Here is a 23,906-nt window from a genome sequence, read left to right as displayed (position 1 = left end):
GAAGAAATCAATGGAAAATGTGTCTTAATCTGCAGACAATTTGGTGCCATAGAAATAGCAACCTGCTCCAGGAATATTGCTGTGTAAGGAAAAATCACCATGGGATAGCCATGATTAAGTAGTTTATTGGTGAGAATGAAGATGTATTTTTTTCCAAATGGAATCTAAGCTTAGCTTGTAGGGAGGAATTTTTAAATTTTTTTAAACTCTTAAAATGTCATGAAAATACGGAATACTCCTGTACTTTTTTGCATGAATTTGTGCTCCATGTAAAACAAAGTAACTTTTAAATATTTGTATCAACTGTCCCAACACTTAGAAGAAAAACAGATAATACTCAAAGAAAAGTTGTCAAAGAGAAAGTAATAGCCATAATCTATTTTAAAATTACTTTTAAGTACAGCTGCAGTTTCAGAAAAATGGAACTTGTCTAACAAGCTAATAGATTTATCTATACATGACTCAAAAGCTTAGCACCACAATTATGATAACAGTGTCTGTAAAATTATATCCTAAGTTTCAAGGCTTTCACTGTTTCTGACAAGTTCAATCACATCTCAAATGACTTCCTTTTCCATGGATATCAGAATAAAACACTTTATGTCCTTATTGTTTACTGGGAGTCTAAATGAGGACCTAATTGCCCAAGTTTACACGAAGACTTTCATGAAAATAAAATGGTGCTAAACTCTCCCAAACTCAATAACTATATTGTGCCTATTTATGTCACCCCTATATTTCTCTTTTCAATTAATGTAGATGGACCTTATGGACTTCGAGTTAATTCTGATAGAGGACTAAAAGTAGGGGAAGTGTTCACTGTGGATATTGGAGAAGCCGTCTTGTTTGATTGTTCTGCTGACTCTTATCCTCCCAACACCTACTCCTGGATCCAGAGGACAAACAATGCCACATATGTCATTAAGCATGGGCCTCGCTTGGAAGTTGCATCCGAGAAAATAGCCCAGAAGACAACTGACTATATGTGCTGTGCTTACAACAACATAACTGGAAGGCGAGATGAAACTCACTTCACCATCATCATCACTTCTGTAGGTAAGTGGAACGTAAAAGGCAGGGATGCGATGAAACCCAAATGCATGTTAGCCTTGCTCTGCTCCTATTTTATACTTGCGTGGAAGAAAATATCATTGTGTGTATCATATATTCTAGGAAACTCTTTTTTGAGTTAACTAAGCCATGGTTTCTAACAGTCAAAGAAAAAAAACCCAAAGAATAGTGGAGAGAGAAATCAGTTGCTAGCTCTGAGGGGCTATAAAGAAAAAGAGAATTCAGTACAATCCTTCTAAATGTGCATTCTTGTTTTCCTGATTTTACAAACAGGAATAAAAGAGAAGGAGATTACTCATTTATAAAAGTTTATATATACTGTTGCATTAAGTCAGACGAACACACCTCCGTGAATTAGAAATACGATTTCCCTACCATCTGGCTTCCTTCTCACCGTCCTTCATGGGCTTCCCTTCTTCTCTCACCATATGAAACCTGAAATCTGTGGGATTTAGCAACAGGGGTCTCAACACCTTGGAAACTACAGAATTTTGTAAACTTGTGAAATTTGGCGTTTTCTAGAAGTCATCTAATTTTTAGAAAGGTCATAAATCCCAAGAGTTAAGAATCATTGCCTAAAATACTTATGTCCACCAAATTCGCAGCTTTCTGAGCCTTCTCTTCTCTCTACAGTATGACGTTATTGACTCCCATAGTTTCCTGTGACACTGGTACATCCCAAATGTGTAAGGCTCTAAACCTGTATGCACAATTACCTTCTAAGTGTCTCCACTTTGACGTGCCAGGAGCAGCATACAGGTCCAACATACCAAAAGTGACACATCTTCTTTACCCTCAAATTGCGCTTCTTTCTGTTTCCCTGTTTAAATGAATGGTGCTAGTAGCTACCACCCTTAGCCAGAAAGCTAAATGCCATCCCAGACTCTTTTCTCTTGCTTATTGCCCGGCCCAACATCCAATCAAGTTTGTCCATTTTCCTTTCTTCCTATCTCTCAAGTCCATTCTCCTCTCTCCTCTTTCCTCCTTCTTTCTTTTTTTCTTCTCCTTTTCCTTCCCCTTCTCCTCCTCTTCCTCCTAAATATCTCCATTTGTGCCTTCTGTTTCTTTGTCTTTATAGTCCTGGTGCCTAGGATAGGACCCATTACATAGAAAGTCAATGCATATTTTTTTAATAAGTAAAACAAGAATATAATCCTTAGAATTTTCAGTACTTGACCTGTAGGCCATGTGCATCAGAATCACATGGGGTTATCTAATAATATATTTTCATTAAGATACCTCAGACCTTTTGGATCAGGACCTGGCAGCTCATAAATGGGATCTGAATATTCAGCAAGCACAAGCAAGACTTGTTTATGGTGACTTTTTTCTCCATAGCCTATTAAATTTATTTTAAAACTCATAATGAGCCATCAAGCATTATAAGACTATTATAAATATACAGATTGATAAATATATGGTAGGTGGGATCTTCCCAAGACTCCTTAAAATTGAGGGTATTCATATTTGCAAAAATCATCTGCGTACACTGAAACTTACATACAAACATGGTAAGGTTTTGTTTTTACTCTTATGAAGAAAATGCCACACTATCTAGAAGAGTGCTATTCAGTGGAACTTTTGCTTTGAAGGAAATGTTTGATATCTGCTCTATCTAATATAGTACTTCCTAGCCTCATTTCGATTTTCTTCTTTTTTTCCTCTTTCTTTTTTAAATTATGAAAGCAATTTATAAGAGACTTAGAAAACACAGAACAAAGTTACATATAGTTTCTCTATATATTGCAGTTATTTTAAAGTGGATAAATTAAGAGTTTTAGTTGGAGTTTAAATATCAAACTCTCAAAAATTAATGGAATGAATAGACAGAAAAGTAGAAGGATATAGTAGACCTGAAAAGCACCATGAGTCAATTCAACATAATTAACATTTATACAATTTTTACACAACAGTAGTATGCAAATCCTATTCAAGTTTCCATAGCTCATTTGGCTTTTGAGCACTTAAAATATGGTCATGCCACTGAGGAACTGAAGCTTTTGTTTTGTCCCTATTAATTTTAATTTAAGTATTTCTAGTGGCTAACATATATCTAGTGACTACTGTATTGGACAATGCAGTGCTAGAATTTTTACCTGAATTATGCTTCACTTGGGCAGTAGTTAATAACATATTTTCCTTATAGGTCTCAATAACATATATGTGTTTATGTTAGTCTCTCTGTCACGTCTGACTCTTTGCAACCCCATGAACTGTAGTCCGCCAGTCTCCTCTATCCATGGCATTCTCCAGGCAAGAATACTGGAGTGGGTTGCCATTCCCTTCTCCAGGGGATCTCCTTGACCCAGGGATCAAACCCAGATCTCTTGCACTGCAGACAGATTCTTTACCGTCTGAGCCACCAGGGTGTTTAGGGTTATATAAATCAGGCAATCAATCTTTCATTATTTGACACCTGTTAAGGGCCAAATACTAGGGTAAATGCCATCTGAAAAAAAATAATTCCTGCTAACAAGATGCTCATAGCCTGATATGGGTGGGTGGCAGGCATGTAAGTAAACAGCTAGCATACTTTACTTTCTATTTTACCAAGTTTTTAATATATTTAACCAGCTTTTTACCTCAGTGGTTAACTGAAACATAATTTTTAAAAACAGCATAATTAATTATGTAATTTTGTGGCAATCTGGATGTTGTCTTAGACTTGTTCCTCATACTCATTGCAAGTGAAAACATGTCTATGATATGTAGGTGTGTACTGCACTGAAACCTTTCTTACTATCTAAACTTTTTCCATTAATATTCAGCCAAGCTATCATCATAATATCAGAATCCCCCAATATTTGATTCAGATCTTTTTACCAAAGTCCAATGACAGCTACAGTCTTAATATCAAATAATTACCTTTTGCAAAATCTAAAAAACCTGCTTGACCTGTACAAAGACCAGACATTTGTTATTATTGTAACTAAGAAGAGCAGGTGCTTATTTTTCGGAGTGATTCAGTGTTGTCAACATTCATGACCTCTTTGTGGTTTGTAGAGCTGTTTTCCAATCCCCAAATGTCCACAGAACTTAAACAGTAGCAAATGGCAAAGAAAATCAGTAGTATTAACGTGTTTTAAGTATCTGATTTTTAGAAACTTTTCTAAATCAATGAATCTCTACAATGCAAATTAAAGGTACAAGCCAACCAGGTGGGTCAGTGGTAAAGAGTCCAAATCCACCTGCTAAACAGGAGTTGCAGTTTTCATCTCCAGGTCAGGAAGATCCCCTGGAAAAGGAAATGGCCACCCACTCTAGTATTCTTGCCTGGGAAATCCCATGGACAAAGGAGCCTGGCAGGCTACAGTCCATGGGGCCACAAAAGAGTCAGCCATGACTTAGGAAATAAACAACAACAACCTACAATGAAAAAATTGGACATCATTTGTAACTGTCAGTTGGACACTTACTGACCACCCGCTCTGATGAGCTACCTATATTAATATCTGTGGAAAATGCAAAATAATTTAGGGTGGTGAGATGTCTGCCTTTGAGATATTTTTAAAACCAAGTTACGTTTGACATAACCAGAGTCTAGTTGTAAGAAACAGAACATCTTTGTTTGTAATGAGGTAAAGAATGTGGCCAATCAAAAAAAATCTCAGCAGTAAGACATGAGAGGCAAAGGAAGAAGGAGTCAAAGATGACTATGTAGTCATAAATTTGGAAAGAAAACAACAAGCACCAGAAATAATCAAAGGTTTTGATTATTTGATAGGGACTTTCAGTTCAGGAGAGGAAGACTAGAGAATGTGGCTATTAGCTCTATGTTTTCCTGCCTGTTTAAGACTAAACCAGATGGTGCCTCCCCCCTCTTTGGACTATGATTCACATCTAAGTTATCAGTGGACCTCTTTGTATCTTAGTAGAGATATCCTAAAAAGAAGACAGGGGAAATAGGCAAAGTCACACAGCTAGTCAGTGATAAAGTAATATCTGAATTCAAAACCCCCTTTTTTAACCACTGAGTAAACTGTCTCTCTTGACACTGACTGAGAGTATCAATGTCTAAAAAATATGTCACATATATATGATATGTCACATATTTGTACAAGATAGTGTGTGTTTTCTTATCACCTTAACTAACTTTATGCTATAAACAAATAGATACTCTGGCTTATCCAGACATGTATACTTTCATATTAGTGAGAAATAATGAAATATTTGTAACTAAAAGTAATACCTAGTATGTAACTCTCAAGAAAAGAATAGCAATTAAAGTAATAACTTAGCATTCATATTTTGGAAGAACAATGATTTTATTACTGTAATTAAAGACTTTCTCGAATGCAAGTATCCCTACTTTAAAATTTAACTGGGTCTAAATGACTATTGTGACATGCAATATACATAAAATAAAAATATTTATAATCAGAATTCAAATGTTCATATTTCATGACAACATTCCAATGTACAAGTTATTAGAGTTCTCAAGAGCCATATGGACACAATTTGAGATTTAGCCATAGTATAAATATTTTTGTATGTGATCCAGCAAAATTTCTAATTTTTTAGTATCTATTTCTAATTGCACAACTTTTCATAAAAAAGAGAATGGGAAAATGACCCTACTCCTAGGCAGGAAAATGAATTTACTGATTTCTGTTAACTACCTAGAAATTTCTCTGGTTAAGATTTCCAGGAGATGTATTTCACTTTAGATCATGGAGGATAACAACTGAGATGAGTTAAAACCCTTACATCCAGACCCCGAAGGCTTAGGTGACATCCCATGAGCATCTATCACAGAACAACTGTGTCTGTCAGGTGGGGCTGTGGTAGGGTGTGGAAATAGCATACCCCCAGTAGGCCATCTTCATTGCCATCGGAACATGAATCACTGGCCATAATCAGCTTACAGAATGGATGGGAGCGATCTCAGGACTCCATTCTGATCTAGAAATAGATACGCTGACTGGTGGCATATGGCTGTCTTGTTTTAGGTGCAGTCTCTCAAACAGCAGGGCTGCGATACCATGGATACCACACCTCTTGCCTATATTTGCACTTAATATGTTATTTCATTTTATTTGTTTGCCTAAGGAGGGGGCAAATAGCATTTGCACTAGGGCTTTGGTAAATGAGTCAATCGTGTTTAAATAAGGGGGAGAATAGCATGCTATGTGCTAAAGAGTACAAAATTCTCTGAAAGAAAGAAGAGGGGAGCTGCTGCAAGTGTCCAGAACCACATTTGGGATTCCTGTACGTTCTCTGTGGCAGTAAGATCAGAATTCCCCTGTCGTCTCAGTTTCAATCTGGGTTCTAGAAATCCATCTCTCTACAGCACACTTGCCTGGGAGCTGATGCCACAGCAACTGTGCCACTTGATTTCACCCTGGACAAATCTGACATTTTATTTTGTAAATTTCAAATACTGAACCTGGTAAGTTTTGTGTATCCTGGTAGAGAGAAGCAGTGTTTTGTTTTGTTTTTAATTGGAGGATAATTGCTTTACAGTGTGGTATAGTTTCTGCCATCAGTTCAGTTCAGTCACTCAGTTGTGTCTGACTCTTTGTGATCCCATAGACTGCAGCACACCAGGCTTCCCTGTCCATCATCAACTCCCGGAGCTTGCTCACACTCATGTCCATCGAGTTGGTGATGCCATCCAACCATCTCATCTTCCGTCATCCCCTTCTCTTCCTGCCATCAACCTTTCCCAGCATCAGGGTCTTTTCCAATGAGTCAGTTCTTCGCATCAGATGGCCAAAGTATTGGAGCTTCAGCTTCAGCATCAGTCCTTCCAATGAATATTCAGGATGGATTTCCTTTAGGATGGACTGGATTTCCTTAAGGATTGTATGGTTTCTGCCATACAACAACACAAATCACTCACAAGCATATATACATACTCATATATATATATACATATACTCCTCCCTCTTGAGCCTCCCAACCACCCTACCCCCATCCCAGCCCTTTAGGTCAGCACAGAGCGCTGGGCTGGGCTCCCTGTTTTATGCAGCAGCTTCCCGCTAGCTGTGCATTTTACACATGGTAGTGTGTAGATAGACAGATTGATCACAGTGCTACTCTCTCAGTTCGTCCCACCCTCTCCTTCCCCCACCATGCCCACAAGGCCATGCTCTATGTCTGTATCTCTATTCCTGCCCTGCAAATAGGTCCGTCAGTACCATTTTTCTAGACTCCACATTTGAGAAGCAGTGTTGAGAGAATCAGGACGCTCTAGAAGAGAAGGGGGACTAAACAGGGAAGATCATTAGTTCTGAGAAAAGGATTGCCTCTCTTCTTCAGTCTCCAGGGAGAGGATACTTGCCCTTAGCCATGGCCAAGGTTTTGAGCTGACAGGTGCTAGTCACCTCAGGATACTTTCTGATGGAGGGCTAACAGAGGCCACAGGGGAGAGAGGCTAGAGGGCAATAAGGAAGGAGCCTGAAGAAATAAGGAAGTAATGCCAAAGAGAATGAGTTGGATCCCCTCTAGGACAGAATGTACAAATTTAGTCATTCCAGGAAACACAAAGTAAAAGGGACAAAAATTTAAAAATGAAGGAGAGGGGAGGAGATGTGTCTTATCTCGTTTAAACATCCAGTCCTTGTTTTCTGAACCTACTACAAGGCATCAGAATCATAGGAGCACCTGGCAGAGCCAGTGTATGCCAGAGTGTAACTTCAGCATTACGAGAAACACTCTGAAATAATAATTATTAGCATATTTTCAAGCTTAAGGGGAAAAACAGCTGAGACTACATTAAAATATTTTTCATTGTAAAGTGTATTGTAGACAGTTGACCTGAATAAATTAGCATTGAATTTATTTCTAGGGACTAGGGGATATTGAATTTTAGTGAAGGCAGTCTGGCTATCAAGAAGTGAGAGAGTTGGAGTACCTCAAACCTGGTGTTAGAAAAGGTTAGAGGAAAAAGTGAATATATTGAGCCTACCTGCCAATTGTTAAAACCATTACATTTTTGGCAATCAGGGAAAAAATGTATTTCTCCAGTCTCCATTCTAGGACTTACCGTCTATGGCGTGTGTTTTCATTTCTCTGAAACTATTTCTTCATCTGTACCTATAAATGACACTTTTAATTTCTTTATTATTTTCATTATTACTGATATGACATACCTATACCAAATAAATGGGAAACAAATGTACATTTGGTTTTATACGTATATAATGCACCTAAATTTGATTGTGTATATCTGAAAATTGGCTAATTTTTATTTCAGTAATTGGACCTAAAATGAACAAATAAGAGAATTCACTTGCTAAAAGTGGTGCCCAAGTAATATGCTGTATCTTAAATCATGCCACTTTATTACTTAACATTTTTAATCAATTTTTTCTGCTGTTTCTCTGCTTTTGTATCACTGCTGGTGTCTCAGACCATTCTGTTTGCCTCTATCTTATTGATAGCCACACCAGAGTATGGGTCCTTCTGAATTTACACTTCAGAAGTAAAATTGAATAGCTTTGTTGAGCTTCTAAAATTGTACCTCTGAAATGGTAGAGAATGTGAAATCAGTCATATAAAGAATATCATCTGGAGATACTGGATCTGAAGAAGAGACTTCTCAAGGGAGAAGTAAGAGCTTCATCAAACAATCGATGTGGCATCATGCAGGGTCTGATTTATTTGTTGTAGTTCCATTTGGTAGAACCAAGTAGATTTGGGTGTAATGATTTAAAGGATTTCTATTTCTCATATAATGGTCAGGCAAAAGTGGCAGAAAGAGCAGAGAATTGTAGTCAGCACTACTAAATTAAATTTGAGTCCTATACTGGAATTTTAGCTTGAACATCTTTAATATGAAACTTGTTATTACTGCATTGTTTTGATTTGCATTTCTCTAATAATTAGTGATGTTGAGCATCTTTTCATGTGACTGTTGGCCATTTGTATGTCTTCTTTGAAGAAATATCTATGTCTTTGTTCCATATTTTGGTTGAGCTTTTTGGGTTTTTGATAATGAGCTGTATGAGTTGTCTATATATTTTGGAATTAAGTCTCTGTTGGTTGTATCATCTGCAAATATTTTTCCCCAGTTCTTAAGTTGCTTCTTTGTTTCGTTTATGGTTTCCTTTGCTGCGTGTGCAAAAACTTACAACTTTTATTGGGTCTCAACTGTGTTTTTTTTTTTTTGCTTTTATTTCTTTTGCCATGCCAGACTAATCTAGGAAAATATTGCTGTGATTTGTATCACAGAATATTTTGCCTAAAAGTATTAATTCTGATTAGATTATTTTCATCTCTAAAATCTAAGAGGCAAAAAGTGTATAACAAACAAACAGAGAGAAAAAGAGGAATAAAATAAACTCCTAATAAAACCAAATTAAGACAAAAAAGGAGACAGCAAAAATGTAGGGTATGTGGAAAAAATCAGATTATAGTTAGAAACCAAAATATATTAATAATTACATTATATATTAATGGACCATATATTCCAACTAAAAGACAAGTATTGTAAAGCTAGGCATTAAAATACTATTTAACACTTATAAGAGATATACATTATATAAAGGATTCTGAAAGTAAATGAGTGAACAAAAAAAGCCATGCAAATGGTCCAAAGAAGCTGGTGTGGTCACACTAATACCGAAGAAATTAGATAAGAATTAGATATATTTCTTAAGACAAGAAATATTACTTTAGGTTAAAAATGGACATTTCATAAAAATGAAGTGGTCTGTTCAGCAGGAAGATATAAAAATTATGAATTTGTATGCATCTACTAGAATAGCATCCAAGTACATCTAATAAACAGCAAAAATTGACAAGAGAAATAGAAAAATCCACAGAGTGGGAGATTTTAGCATATTCCTTAGTGACTGATAGAACAAACAGTCAAAAACCTAACAATAATAAAGAAAAACAATTTAACCTAAATGAAATAATATGAATATTGCACACAACAACTACAGAATTCAGGGGATATTATTCAATTAATAAGATTGTTGCCATGTATGAGAGTGATGGGAAAATTGTTAATTCTTACACTTAAGTGATGAAGATGATAATACAGAGAAAATTTGAAAATGTATTGTTTCCATAGCCATTACATTCTATACGGCCAAAAAATATTTGAGTTCTTCCAGTATTCAAAAACTATTATCCAGTTTAGCAAAGCAGTTATTCAAATTACCGTTAAATGAAGTTCCAACAAATGTCACCATTGTTTCAGTTTCACCTTAATAAATGTCAACCAACATTCATGGTGAAGTTACACTTGTTTATCACTGATGTAAACTATTTCTTTGCTGAATTGGATAATAATCAAGCATTTATTTGAAATCTAATAATTATTTCAAAATATGGTTGAAAATACATGAGTTCAGCAAAAATCAACAAAAACAAGCCATGAGAATCAGTTAGATATCTGGAATTAGCAATGAAGAGTATTGCATACTTTATTATTAATTCTACACATCTATCACATCAGTAAAATTTATAACTTTTGTGTGTAGATATGCACATACAACTTTTTTGATCCTCAGTTACTAGCATACCACTGCATTGTTGTTGTTCTTGTTGTTCGATTGCTCAGTCATGTCCAGTTCTTTGCAACCCCATGGACTGCAGCACTCCAGGCTTCCCTGTCCTTCACCATCTCCCAGAGTTTGCTCAAACTTGCATCCATTGAGTCCGTGATGCTGTTCAACCATCTCATCCTCTGGCACCCCCTTCTCCTCCTGTCTTCAATCTTTCCCAGCATCAGGTCTTTTAATGAATCAGTTCTTCGCATCAGGTGGCCAAACTATTGGAGCTTCAGCTTCAGCATCAGTCCTTCCAGTGAATATTCAGGATTGATTTCCTTTAGGATGGACTGATTTGATCTCCTTGCAGTCTAAGAAACTCTCAAGAGTCTTCTCCATACCATTGCATATAGTGTCCTATTTGCATAAACTTCATGTAAAACTCTCTTGGCTGCCTCAAATCATATAATATCCAAGCAACAAGAGAACTTAAAGGCCAGTCACTCCAGCCTCTTCATTTTACTGCTGTGAAAATCCAGGCCCTTAGAGGTAAGTAGCTCATTCAGCACTGCCCAGCTCTTTAGAGAAAATAAATCTGTGAAGTAGGAGCACGGTATCTGAAGAAAGGCCTAGACCTCACACAGTGATCACCCAAAGGCTACAATGGTTACCAACTAAAAGGCCAGCATTCTAACAGTGGGAGAGTGTAACTTTTTCTACAAATTATTAACCGAGAGAAAAGGAAGAAAAATTTCTAATAAGTTTTGTGATGTTTGTCTGTCTGTTGTAGATCAGAACCAATAAGTTGCAATTCTGGCTCATTTTATACTACCTTGCTTTTATTTCTTCTACCCAAAGCTGAAAAAAGTTTAATTTACAACCTGTTTAAAAGCAATAAATATTACATAGCTATTGTAATGCCATAAAAAGAACATTTTGAGGACTTCTCTGGTGGTCCCATGGTTAGGAATCCACCTGCCGATGAAGGGGACACAGGTTTGATCCCTGGTGTGGGAATAATCCACATGCCGCAGTGCAGCTAAGCCCACGGACCACAACAACTGCAGCCTGTGCACTCCTGAGCCCATGTGCCACAACTACAGTAGCCCTGCACCCTCGAGCCCGTGCTCCACAACAAGAGAAGCCACTGCGAGGAGAAGCCCGCACACCGCAACTAGAGCGCAGCCTCCTCTCACTGCAACTAGAGAAAGCCCTCACACAGCAGCAAAGACCCAACACGGCCTAAATAAATAAACAGATTTAAAAAAACATATAAAGAAAAAAAGGGACTCTCAAGAGTCTTCTCCAACAAGAGCAATTCAAGAGAAAGGCAAGGAGGTATCATGATTCCCCTGACTTTTTAACTGGAGTTTAACATATATGATATACACTACATTATAACAAGATTCAGGGAAGATTAAAAAGTGCAAGTGTTGTAGGTAGAAAAGCTGACAGACTATATATAGGTCCACAGTGAAAGAAGGGAAAGATTAAATTTTCATCCTTATCTTGGCTGCTGGAGGCCTCAGCCAAGTCTTTGTGGTAAAAGTCAACAGGATGCAGGCTGGATATTTATTGCAGAGTTGAGTCTCCACTGTGTTCTTCACCGCACCCAGATGCTCCAAGCTGTTCTCCACCATGGCAGAAGGGAAGTGACATCCCATGATTGTCACCCCCACGTTCAACTGGACTGAGGTGGGCAGCTACCACCATTCATGTCCTGATCAATAACTGATTCACATGTTATATAGAAGACTTCTGTTGCTTGCTTTTGTTGAAGGTCACAAAAATTTCCACTTCATAGATTAACTCTCTGACTAAGCCTGTTGTAGTCTGAAAATAGTGTCAACTTTGCCATACTTAGTAAATTTTGTCAAAACAGCATCAAAATGAGCAAGCACAGAGTGTCAAGAGTCTGGGGTCTCATCTGGACTCTGCCACTTACTTCCTGAGTGACCCCAGGGAAGCCTCAGATTCCCCATCTCTAAGAGGGCATAATACTAATAATGTGCTGTGCTGGGCTTAGTTGCTCAGTCGTGTCCAATTCTTTGAGACCCCATGGTCTGTAGCCCGCCAGGCTCCTCTGTCCATGGGGATTCTCCAGGCAAGAATACTGGAATGGGTTGCCATGCCCTCCCCCAGGGGATCTTCCCAACCGGGGATGGAACCCAGGTCTCCTGCATTGCAGGCAAATTCTTTACCCTCTGTTCTGTTCAGTTCAGTTCAGTTCAGTCTGAGCCCTCCCTAATAACATTGTTGTGACATCCAGGGGTTAATACGTACCATGAACTCTTAGAATGGAGACTGATGTATTGTAAGCACTCAACAGGTGTTAGCTATTAACACTATATTTTATATAGGAATATTAACAAAAGGAATGACTTGCAAACCAAAGTGAATTGTAGTCGAAAGTGGGACTTAAAATATTCTGTTGACAATCACCCACATTTTATTTTAGAGATTAAAATCTCTTTATTGTTCAAAAATTAGTAATGATTTAAACTTAACACCTCTCCTCTTGCACATTTCATCACACACCACCACTCTAGAAAATCCACATACATGAACAGTGTTAAAAAAGTGAGGTGGGAAGAGAGAGAGTAGCCTAGCATCTGGGGATGTTCATACAATGAGATCAAACAGATCCAAGTTAAATCCTAGCAAACACTATTGAAAAATATGACATGAGCTATTTGCTACATCCAGTATAACATAATGGTATTATCCTGAACAGCTCACCACATTTCCAGTCATAAATATCCTTAGAAAGTTTAGTGTGTATTCTCAAATAAGTGTATTCCTTCTGTTAGGTCTTGCTCGGACTCTGTATATGTGTATATATGTGTGTGTGTGTGTGTGTGTGTGTGTGTATAGTATAATATATATACATTTGCAATACTGTGCCATTTAGAATAAAGCATAAAGTCAAGCTATATAATAATTTATTATTGATCTTTAATAAAAATATGAAAATATACTTGTCTTTTTATTTAGGAATAGAGAAGCTTGCACAGAAAGGGAAATCATTGTCCCCTTTAGCAAGTATAACTGGAATATCACTCTTTTTGATTATATCCATGTGTCTTCTTCTCTTATGGAAAAAATTTCAACCCTACAAAGGTAGGTTAAAATTTAAAAAATATATATGAATGGTTTATATGTATACTAAAAAGTATCTTACTGTGTTTTTTTCTTTCTTGGTTTTTAGTTATAAAACAAAAGCTAGAAGGCAGGTAATGCATATGCTTCTATGAAAATAATTTTTCTCTTGAATGCTTTCTCCTCAATGATTAAGACTGACAGAAACACCAATTTGTCTTTTCAGGCCAGAAACAGAGTACAGGAAAGCACGAACATTTTCAGGTAATGGCCAGGCTGAGAGGGGCTGTGTATTATCATTATTAATATATATTGTTAATATTAATCATTCTCTACAATGTACTATTGAGGTAACAGAATTCATCCCCTCCCAGGGTGACTGCCCTCACTTCACGAAGTGCTATCCCTTGTATTAGTTTTCTGTAGGTCACATAGATCTGTAAGATAAGCCCCAAAAGACACTTTCAACAGCGTTTTACAGGCAAGAGAACTAAGGCTCAGAGAGACTATCGTTCGCCCACCATCACTGACCCATATTCCACTGATCCTCTTACAGTTCGGGAACTGCCCAAGTGTTCTCTCGCTGTGTCAGTTTGTAAAGCAAACAGTGCTGGCAGCTCCTGTCCGGGGAGAGGAGGAAAGGGGGGGCCCCGGGTTGCTGCTTCTCCGACCCTAGGGGTGCCCCTCACTGCCATCACTTCTGACTCCCACCTGAGTTGTTATGTTAACAGTGGGGCTTTTGCTCAGGCCTTAGAGTCAAAGGAGCTGGATTTCTGTCCCATATGTGCCTCTATTGAGCTCATAGCATCCCCTCAGGGTTGCTCTGAGAATTAAATCCAGTGTAATAGGTGCCTAATACAATGCCTGGATTCTTAGTAAACATGAGTCTTCTTCCCCTTGTCTAGTCCTTCTCACGAATAATAAAGTGTCGGAGTTCTGAAAGCTCCCAGAGACTATCTGGAAGAGCCACCCTCCATTTTACCGATGAGAGCTTAGGTGATATTGGACTTGCATATTCTATTTGGTATGCATAGGCAACCATGAAGTGAAGTGAAAGTTGCTCAGTCATGTTCAACTCTTTGCGACCCTATGGTCTATACAGTCCATGGAGTTCTCCAGGCCAGAATACTGGAGTGGGTAGCCTTTCCCTTCTCCAGGGGATCTTCCCAACCCAGGAATCGAACCCAGGCCTCTCACATTGCAGGTGGATTCTTTACCAGCTGAGCCACAAGGAAGCTCTTAGTCGCTTATTTTTTTATTATTAGTCCTGGTGGACCCTGTTAGATCTACCAGGATACAGCAATATTATGGGTGGATTAAGAGCTGCTGCAGTTGACAGGTTGAGGCCTTGGTGGCCATAAGTCTCTGGTAACTGAAAGTTACAAAGGGCAAGGCTGCCCACATGTGTTTATTTGAATATATATAATACACCATTGTTCCTACACCAGACTTTAAGAATAATTGTCCCAATTCAGTTTCAATTCTGAGCTTCAAAAGGAGTGATTTCCAGTACTACTTAGTGGCAGCGTGACTGTAGAGGATTGTTGTCGCTGTTCAGTCACCCAGTCATGTGCAACTCTTTGCCACCTCATGGACTGCATGCAGCAAGCCAGGCTTCCCTGTCCTTCACTATCTCCCAGAGTTTGCTCAGCTTCATGTCCATTGAGCCAATGGGAAATGTTAAATTGGTTTTATACACACCACTTGAAGCAAACCATAAAGACTGCTTTATAAAGATTTCTTTAAAAAAAAAAGTTGCAGTTCAAGGCATTTGGTTTGTAAGGAGTATTTGTTTTCCATTTCAGGCCACGAAGATGCGCTGGATGACTTTGGAATATACGAATTTGTTGCTTTTCCAGATGCTTCTGGTGTTGCCAGGGTTGGTTTTCTAGTGGCTGCTTATCCTAGAAGTAGCATTCTGCTTCAGCAGAGGTGTAAGCAGCTTTCCTTTGAACCTGGGGGCACTGCAATCCAATGGCTGCGCTACGCTTAGCCGTATTGACTCACTCTGTAATGAATGACAGTGCCGGATGTGGGGAGCTAAAGTGTCTTTCTAAGCCTCTATCAAAAACACTAACACAAATAAGGAAATTACACGAATTCATGAGCATTCTTTACCTGGTAAGCTCAGTGGAGAGAGAATTAACTTCATTGAAGGTCAAAAGAATTGAGTAAAAGAGGGACGGAGAGACCCTGGTTTAAGTCATTCTGCATCACTTTGATAACTGTGGACTCTCTTCACTGACTCTCTGTCATTTAGTTTCCCGTTTAATTCCCCCTCATATCTCCTGCAGACATTGCAGAGACAATTGATTATACAGGTACTTTGTGTTCTTCAGAAGAAAGGTAGTGTATAAACCCAAAATATGCAGGTACATGTATTTATTTTTTTCTGAAGGTGTAAGAGAAGTTTTATACAGTTGAAGCTTTTTTTTTTTTCAGTCTGCACAGACAAGGTCTTTGAAGCAATCAATTTTGTTTAAGAGGCAAATAGAATGCTTCTCTGAGCTAATCAGCTCGTTAACATTTTTATAGATTTATATACAACCGATCTTTCCTGTTTCCTTATTTCCCTGTGATAGTTCACCTAAGAAAGGGGCCCCTGAAATGAACTACTTGCCTTTTGGGCATTTTTATTTCCATTTTTTAAAAACTATTTGCCATTTGGGATTGGTTGTCGCACTTGTTCAGAGAATTCTAAGGTTCTGAGGTTCATCCAGCAAGTTACCTGGCCACAGGCTTTATTTCTCAAATGCCCGTGAGTAATGGAGGGGGAATGATGGAATTTCATCTTCTTGTGGGTGAGTCATAACACCAGTGTCCACGTCATCACTGGTAAAGGGCAAAACAGCATTGCAAAATCTTGGCATGTCCTGTTCAGTCTCAGGCAGGATATGCTCACCGTTCACTTCTACAATCAAAAAGACAAAAATGAATAATTTGGTGGATCAGTTATTTCAGAGACAGCTCCTCTTCATGATAGCTCCTCAGCAAGTACCCCTCTCAGTCATGGCATTTAAATGGGGAAGCAGGAAAACTGAAGCCTGATAAGACCTGGAAATGAATTTTGAAGTCATATTTTATTCCTAGGGATGCGTTGGAAAGGGGTGAGTTCTATGTAAGAAACTTTAAATTTATTCTTGCAATTAATCAGTACTCAGTTTTAAGATTGTATTCAGAGGAACTCTGTTTGCTCAAAATGCTACAGCGCTAAAGAAACTAAGGCCGAGAAATGAATGCTTGATTACATACCAGAAAAGTGAAAGTGTTAGCCACCTAGTCATGTCCAACTCTTTGTGACCCCATGGACTGTAGCCTGTCAGGCTCCTCTGTCCATGGGATTCTCTAGGCAGGAATACTGGAGTGGGTAGCCATTCCCTTCTCCAGGGGATCTTCCCAACCCAGGGATCAAACCCAGGTCTCCTGGATTGCAAGCAGATTTTTTACCATCTGAACCCCCGGGGAATCTGTTGTAGGTGGAATAACTCGATTTGGAACCGTACCCATCTTCAAAGATGAAAACTCCTGAGGTATCAGCTGAGGTCTTTCATTGGCAGTTCCAGGTGCTTTGGGACGAAGTGAGAAACCAACACGAACAACCCGAGAAAGAGGAGGAAAAGGATCCATGTTAGAAGCAGCCAGAATTGTGTGAAGATTAGCAGCTGAGTGCAATGGCTTTGACAAAGGAATAATAATAACATTAGCAAGATCTCAAAATTGAAGTTAAGAAGGGGAATGAATTACTAACTTTATGAGTTTTCAAAAATCAGAATCCGTCTTTTAGTTTCTCATGATACATGAATGGAGGAATACTTCTCTGTCTACTTGCTATACCTTTCATTGTCCATTCAGCACTTCTTTTTGGGAATTGTACAGAAAGCAATGGCATGGAATGAACAAATTTGTTACTTTCTAACAGCTCTAGTATTAGGTTAGGTAAGCAAGTTAGACATTTTCTATATAGATTGCTTTTTTAAATTTTTTAAAGACTTTTTTTGATGTGGACCATTTTTAAAGTGTTTATTGAATTTGTTACAATATTGCTTCTGTTTTACATTTTGAATTTTTGGCCAGGAGGCATGTGGGATCTTAGCCCCTGACCAGGAATAGGACCTGCACTCAGGGTATTGGTAGGCAAAGTCTTAACCACCAGACAGCAGAGAAGCCTATAGGTTGCTTTTATCATAGTCCCTGAAAACCCCTATACCAAAGAAAATTAAGAGTTGATCTTCACTCCAGACTCTGAACCAAAGTTCCCTTGACACAAAATTGATGGGATAAATCGGATCACATAGCCTAGGACTGTTGTGAAAGCTTTAACAAGTAGAATGGAAATAGGAAGTTTCCAGAAAAACGTGAAGCTAAGATGTTCCAAAGTGATCTGGCAAGTCAAATGGGGATAAAATAAAGAACTCTTCAGATGATCTATACAGTGCAAAGAGTCCTCTACAGGTAGGACTATATAAATACAAAGGACTGAAGTGGCCACAAGTGCAATGAACATAGGATGAGTTGGGATGAGGAGGGGAGCCAGACTTTAGCTAAGGACTTAGAAAGCAGTATTTATAAGAATAACAGCATCAAATATAAGAAATAGGAGATAATGAAACAAAAATGCCACTTGCAATAATAAAATCCGTATTGATCTTAACCAAGCATATGCTACTATACTTACTACATTCATCCAAGACTTTATTTTTTTTAAATTAACAAGCTTTATAGTATGTTTTATTTTGTTAAATAAAAGCATCCAGTATTCCATTCTATGTCTTCACTTTTAAAGCCCATTACTGCATTCAAACCAAACCATTTTCCTTTGTATGTTCTGTATTTCTTGGTACTGTCTTTCTAACTTGTCACGTGATAAGGGCTTCCGGCTATTCATTATTGTTTTTCCTAAACCACCTTTGCACACATGATTGGCAATTAGTATCAAAAAGCTAAGATTGAGATGTAATATAAAGGATAGTAATATATGCTCTTTGATTCTAAGCTACCCTGATATCTTCTCTTCTGCTGTTTTTTTCTCTCTCTATTACACTTCCTTTACAGTACTGCCAGCTTTTTGCTTAAATGGAGGGAAAAAAGTGATAGTTTGCCCAGCTATTCTTCTTCTGATCTCATAGCTGTGCCACTGCACAGACCACTATAGGGTAAGTGCAAGGAATTGTAGCAAGGAAGAAATGGACATTGAAGGGAAGTTGTTATTGTTTAGTCACTAAGCCATATCTGACTCTGTTGCCACCCCATGGACTGTAGCCCATCAGGCTTCTCTGTTTAGGGGTTTTCCCAGGGAAGAATACTGGAGTGGGTTGCCATGCCCTCCTCCAGGGGATCTTCCCCACCCAGGGATCAAACTCATACCTTCTGCATGGCCAGGTGGATTCTTTAGCACTGAGCCACCAGGGAAGGCCATGAAGGGAAGGTAAACAGTTCTAATTCTCTCGTCATCACCTCTTCCAGTTGTTTTCACTTCTGTAGCATAGTGGAAATTCTATTTGCTAGTCTGCCAATGTTTTTTAATGTGCCCTATTTTTCTAGATGACCACGAGATCTGTTCCAGCTTCTGATGGTGTACCACGGCAAGATTTGCACAGTACAATTTATGAAGTTATTCAGCACATCCCTGCCCAACAGCAAGATCATCCAGAGTAGGTATGAACTTGCTTTTGATGATGCTACATTGAGAGGGCTCAGCATTCAGCCCCCGCTGTCCCCAGAGTTTATTGAAAGGTTCAGAAGAAAAAATACATTAAAAACAGAAAAGTATAGCTCCTGTACATGTGGACACACTTTCCCACCTGAAAATATCTCTAAGAAATAAAACAGGCAAACATACAAGTATCTTCTGGGGCCAAGTACTTGGGCCAGTGGACCAGACGCAGAGCTCTAGAATTAACATTTCCCCAAATGAATCCACTTCTGGAGAAGAAAGGGGTCGTTAGGCCAGTTCTCAAGCCATCTTGGTTATCTTGCTGACTTTCCAGTGGCTGTAGGGTTTTTGGAAAAGGAAATGGCAACCCCCTCCAGTATTCTTGCCTGGATAATCCCATGGACAGAGAATAGCAGGCTACGTACAGTCCATGGGGCCGCAAAGAGTCTGACACGACTTCAGCAACTAAGCACACATGCAGTGGCTTTAGAGTCAGTGATCTATCACTGCAAATGGGTGTGTTCATGTTCAGTCACTCACCCGTGTCCGACTCTGCAACTCCGTGCACTGTAGCCCACCAGGCTCCTCTGTCCATGGAATTTTCCAAGCAAGAATACTGGAGTCGGGTACCATTTCATCCTCCAGGGGATCTTCCTGACCCAGGGATCGAACCAGTGTCTCTTGCATCTCCTGCACTGGCAGGTGGATCACTACAAATAGGACCAGGAAAAAAAACCCTGCAAAATGTGCCCAACACTGTCCCCATCAAATGCCCACCTCTCACATATTCAAAGGAGTCTACTCAAGTGAATAGAACCACCATGGTAAGGACTGGGCTCACTCCAAGTAAAGCCCAGAAACTGCTCATCCAGTTAACCTGGGGGCTGGCACCAGGCAGTCACTTTCCCTTACCATAGGTGGAAAAACTGTGCCAAGAGCCTTTTGGAATAATGAAATGAACTTTCTTTTTTTGAGGGCTGTAACTGCCTGCAGGCATAACTGCCATGAATCATCGTCCATCATTTCTTTATTTGTCGTTTATTGACTTTGAAAAGAACATCAATAACCACACACAGGAACTTCCCCTTTGGCAAAAGAAAACAGTTCTGGCAAAGTAATTCGTGCACACCTCTGGGTAAATACCAAAAATAACAGCTAGCAGTGGATGACCCCACTCCAGTACTCTTGCCTGGAAAATCCCATGGGCGGAGGAGCCTGGTGGGCTGCAGTCCATGGAGTCGCTAAGAGTCGGACACGACTGAGCGACTTCACTTTCACTCTTCCCTTTCATGCATTGGAGAAGGAAATGGCAACCCACTCCAGTGTTCTTACCTGGAGAATCGAAGGGACGGGGAAGCCTGGTGGGCTGCTGTCCATGGGGTCGCACAGAGTCCAACACGACTGAAGCGACTTAGCAGCAGCAGCAGTGGATGAATGCATGGGAAACGGTCTTCCAGGGGGAAGACCCAGCCCTGGGGGACCTGTGCATTCATTTAAGGGCTGAAGAAGTGACAGGTGCACCTCAGAGGACCCCAGCAGTGCATTCCTTCTTGTCTCAATGAGCCTGGAGAAAAGGGAGTTAGGTAACTAGGAGCAGACTCTGACAGAGCTGGGAGCTTCGGGTTTGAAAAGAAAAGAAAATTGCTTTGTAGCATTATGTTATTAATCTAATAGGACACGATAGTGGAATGTTATTCCAGGACAGTTAAACAAAACCGCTCTAAAATGATACCTAACCCTCTTTACTGTCTGGAATAGAAAATGAAGGGGTATTTTTCCTTGTTAAAAATAAATAGAATTTTGAGAGTATGGTCTGCTTCCTAATTTTAAGATTTTCCTGCTTCCTAATTTTAAGATGGTTTCCAAGCAAAAATTTTGCCCTATTTAAATTCATTTGTTTTTCTATATGTCCTTTATTCTATATTTTTCCAGTTAGCCTGCAAACAAACCAAAGGAAGACTTGAGATTTATCGTTTAAGTCTCCAAATAATGAAATAAATATTGATTTTCAACTGTGGAGTATGGCAGCTGTAATTTCAGAACCCCAAATAAAACGATTTGCTGAAAAAAAAAAAAGATTCCTCAAATTAAAAAAAAAAATCATCCTCTGAAATTAGACTGCTTTCAGACATGAACAATATCGCTAGAATTTATTGAGAGTATAAAATTTCATTTCAGAAATAAACTTTGAAGGTTGAAAATATTACCTAACTGAACTGGTTTTTAACAAATTGGTAAGTTGGCCTGTGTTCATATTCTAGCTCTTTTTCAAGCTCATTAAGGACTATTTAACTGCTGTTGAGGACATGCTCCTTCCAGGGGCAGTGCACTCAAGACTCCCACACACACACACACTCCCAGCCCCAGTGCTTCCCACGTTGCAGAAACCAGTACTTGAGAAACCAAGCACCACACTCAGAGAGTTGGAGAACTCGGGTTTATTACACCGGTGGGCCCAGAGGGCTTAACACTCCAAGCTCTGAGCCCCGAACAAAGGGATTAGAGTTTGTATAGACAGACTGTAGTGGGCAACACTAGCTCTTAACAGGCTGGTTTAAACTAAGGGGTTTTGTGCACAGGAGCAGCAGCCAAGATGGGGAGGGGGGGTGCCTGCCTGGATAGGCATGATGAAACAGGTTTGCAGGAGCTGGGCTGTTGCAAAGAGCAGGACAAGGGTGAGTGAGATAAACTCCAGTTCCTAGTATTTCAAGGCCCCGCTTTCTGAGACTACGTGACCTACTGATCTAGACTTTGCAAGGGGCAAGCTGAGTTACAGAGGCAGAAGGAGAAGGAGGTTATGTAAGTTTTAACTTTTCCTCTTCACCCACTCCTCATCTCCTCGGCCTTTCTCTTCTCACCTCATTCCTCCCCATCTTCTGAGGAAGTTCCCTTTGTGTGTCTTTGTCTTGACTTTACCTCCATCCTGAGATGTCTTCCCTCTCTGAATCTGCCTTCTCTTTCCTTCTCCTTCTCTGTAAGGCTGTCTCCCTCCTCTCTAGTACCGCTTTTACATTTTTTCTCCTCTTTCTCTCTTCCAGCTCATCCTAAAGGGGAGCCAACAGTTTTTTAAACTGTTGTTTTCCTTGAATACAGATGTGGCTACCTATTCTAAATTTTAAAAATAAGCCGGTAGAATATTTTCTTTTTATTTCATCAGAAACTGTTTTGCACTTTATTTTTTTAATAGTCAAACCACAAACATCTCCAGGTCATTAACTATGTACTAGGGATAGAGATTAAATATAAGACATAGTCTTTTAAAGGTTTCATAGTTTAGTGGGCTCCTCTTTGCTTATTTTAACTGAAGATCAGTAATCCTTAGTAGAACAAGTATTCCTCAATAGAATAAACATTCCCTATGTTTAAGGAAAGGAAATGAATAAATCATTTTTCTTTCCTTATTATCTATGATTTTATTCTCTAGGTCCAATTAAATTCAAAGATCAATTTCATGAATAATGCAGTATTACAGGTAGTTAGTGAATCTCCAGCATTCCCAGCTTGGGGTAAAGAACTGTAACTTACTGCTTTCTTTACCGCTATTTGACAGTTGGTTCTGAGATAGAAACATAGCCAAAATATTTTTTCTTTGGCTCTTGGACTATTATTCTAGCAGTGTTGTTTTCATTACTACATGCGTCTCTTACCTAACTGAACTGGTGTTTAACAAATTGGTGAGTTGGCCTGTGTCCATATCCTAGTACTCGGTCATTTGTTTATTGAATTCATGGCTGCATTTATTTAAATGCTGTCTGTCTACCTCATTAAACACTCTTGGCACAGTTTGTGTTAAACCCAACTTGCTCATAGGACATTCACGTAAGTCAACCTTTTAGTTTCAAAAAGAAATTATCTACAGAATTGAGTGATGGCTTACTCTTTATACTTATTGACTTATAAATGTAGTTTTCTTGAACTAGTTCAAAACTCTCATTATTTGCAGCTGTACAAGGGAATGAATGAATTTAAGGTTCTTCAACCTGTAGACCTGGAAATCTGTAGAACATTTTGCATATCTCTTCACTAGGTAAGCATTCACAGGCAACGCAGTGCATTTAAGTGAAATAAGGAAAGCACGTTTTGAGGAAAGCAGTGGAAATGTATATTCATCTGGAATCAGTGAAGAAATCAAGCCAGATGCCTCTTACTCACTGGTCCTTTTAACACAGAATAAAGGCATTTATAAGAGTCTGACTGCAGATTTTCCAGCATACCCACAATGCACTGTGCTGCAGAGGAGCGTGATGGGGCAAGAGTTCCCAGTGGCAGTCTTTATCGTGCCGACAGAAGAGAGAAAAGGACGGGACTTTCCAATTACCTTTTTTGTATCATGTTTCCTACAAAGCTCAATTAGTTCTAATCTATACTTTCCCTTTCCTCAGCACCAACACTGTCCTATCTAATGTACAAGTGTGGAAACTTTTATTTGTAAAATCTTCAGCAGCCTTTGTTTTATTAAATTTTAAATTACTGCACTTTTAACTTTTCATTCCCAAATTTCCTTCTTGCTGTTTGTACCGTGGAATAATAAAGATGATTGTCACAAAAGCAAGAGTGTGCCTTCTCTTAGGTTGTCAGTCACCAATGGAGTTTTTTCAAAGACTTGTAAAACACTGAAGGGAACTGACTTATTAAAGTCT

The 23,906-nt window shown here is 38.9% G+C and overlaps 1 protein-coding gene across 1 annotated transcript in view; it reads left to right on the top strand.

Annotated features, from left to right (window-relative positions):
• Positions 1–19,268, top strand: part of HEPACAM2 (HEPACAM family member 2) — a 51,038-nt gene extending 31,770 nt beyond the window's left edge. The window contains exons 4-9 of the mRNA XM_068973237.1: positions 760–1,056; positions 13,509–13,634; positions 13,723–13,747; positions 13,840–13,877; positions 15,419–15,492; positions 19,155–19,268. Coding sequence (XP_068829338.1) covers positions 760–1,056; positions 13,509–13,634; positions 13,723–13,747; positions 13,840–13,877; positions 15,419–15,492; positions 19,155–19,268 — 674 coding nt within the window. The remainder of the gene's footprint in view (positions 1–759; positions 1,057–13,508; positions 13,635–13,722; positions 13,748–13,839; positions 13,878–15,418; positions 15,493–19,154) is intronic.
• The last annotated feature ends 4,638 nt before the right edge of the window (positions 19,269–23,906 follow it).

This window comes from Capricornis sumatraensis, chromosome 5, assembly GCF_032405125.1.
Source record: "Capricornis sumatraensis isolate serow.1 chromosome 5, serow.2, whole genome shotgun sequence".
In the NCBI taxonomy this organism is placed as follows: domain Eukaryota; kingdom Metazoa; phylum Chordata; class Mammalia; order Artiodactyla; family Bovidae; genus Capricornis; species Capricornis sumatraensis.
Note: the sequence above shows the minus strand (reverse complement) of the source record. Positions and strands in the feature narration are given on the sequence as shown.